Source organism: Nestor notabilis, unplaced genomic scaffold (assembly GCF_000696875.1).
Source record: "Nestor notabilis isolate BGI_N333 unplaced genomic scaffold, ASM69687v1 scaffold18073, whole genome shotgun sequence".
Classification (NCBI taxonomy): domain Eukaryota; kingdom Metazoa; phylum Chordata; class Aves; order Psittaciformes; family Psittacidae; genus Nestor; species Nestor notabilis.
Window position 1 is genome coordinate 6,592 of NW_009920774.1, and position 255 is coordinate 6,846.

The following is a 255-nucleotide window of genomic DNA, read 5'->3' on the forward strand; positions in this document are numbered from 1 at the left end:
GCCTCGGCCCCGGGAGCGGGGGGGGCCTCACCTGCCGCGTGAACTTGTATCCGCACTCGGTGCACTCGAACTTCCTCATGCCCCTGTGCCGGCGGACGTGGACGCGCAGCTGCTCAACGGCTGGAAGGGGAAGCAAGAGCCTGTCGGTAGCAGCTTGCGGTGACCCTGACCCGCGCCACGGGGAAAGGAGGGTGGTTTCTGAGGAGCCACGTGTGTGCTCGATGCCCCGGCCGGTACCTTTGAAGGTCTTGCTGC

The 255-nt window shown here is 67.1% G+C and overlaps 1 protein-coding gene across 1 annotated transcript in view; it reads right to left on the reverse strand.

The window, feature by feature from the left end:
- ZBTB48 (zinc finger and BTB domain containing 48) overlaps positions 1-255 on the reverse strand; it is a gene marked incomplete at its 5' end in the record, with an annotated part of 3,059 nt that overhangs the window by 315 nt on the left and 2,489 nt on the right. Inside the window, one exon of the mRNA XM_010010849.1 lies at positions 32-120. Within this exon, the coding sequence (XP_010009151.1) occupies positions 32-120 (89 nt within the window). The remainder of the gene's footprint in view (positions 1-31; positions 121-255) is intronic.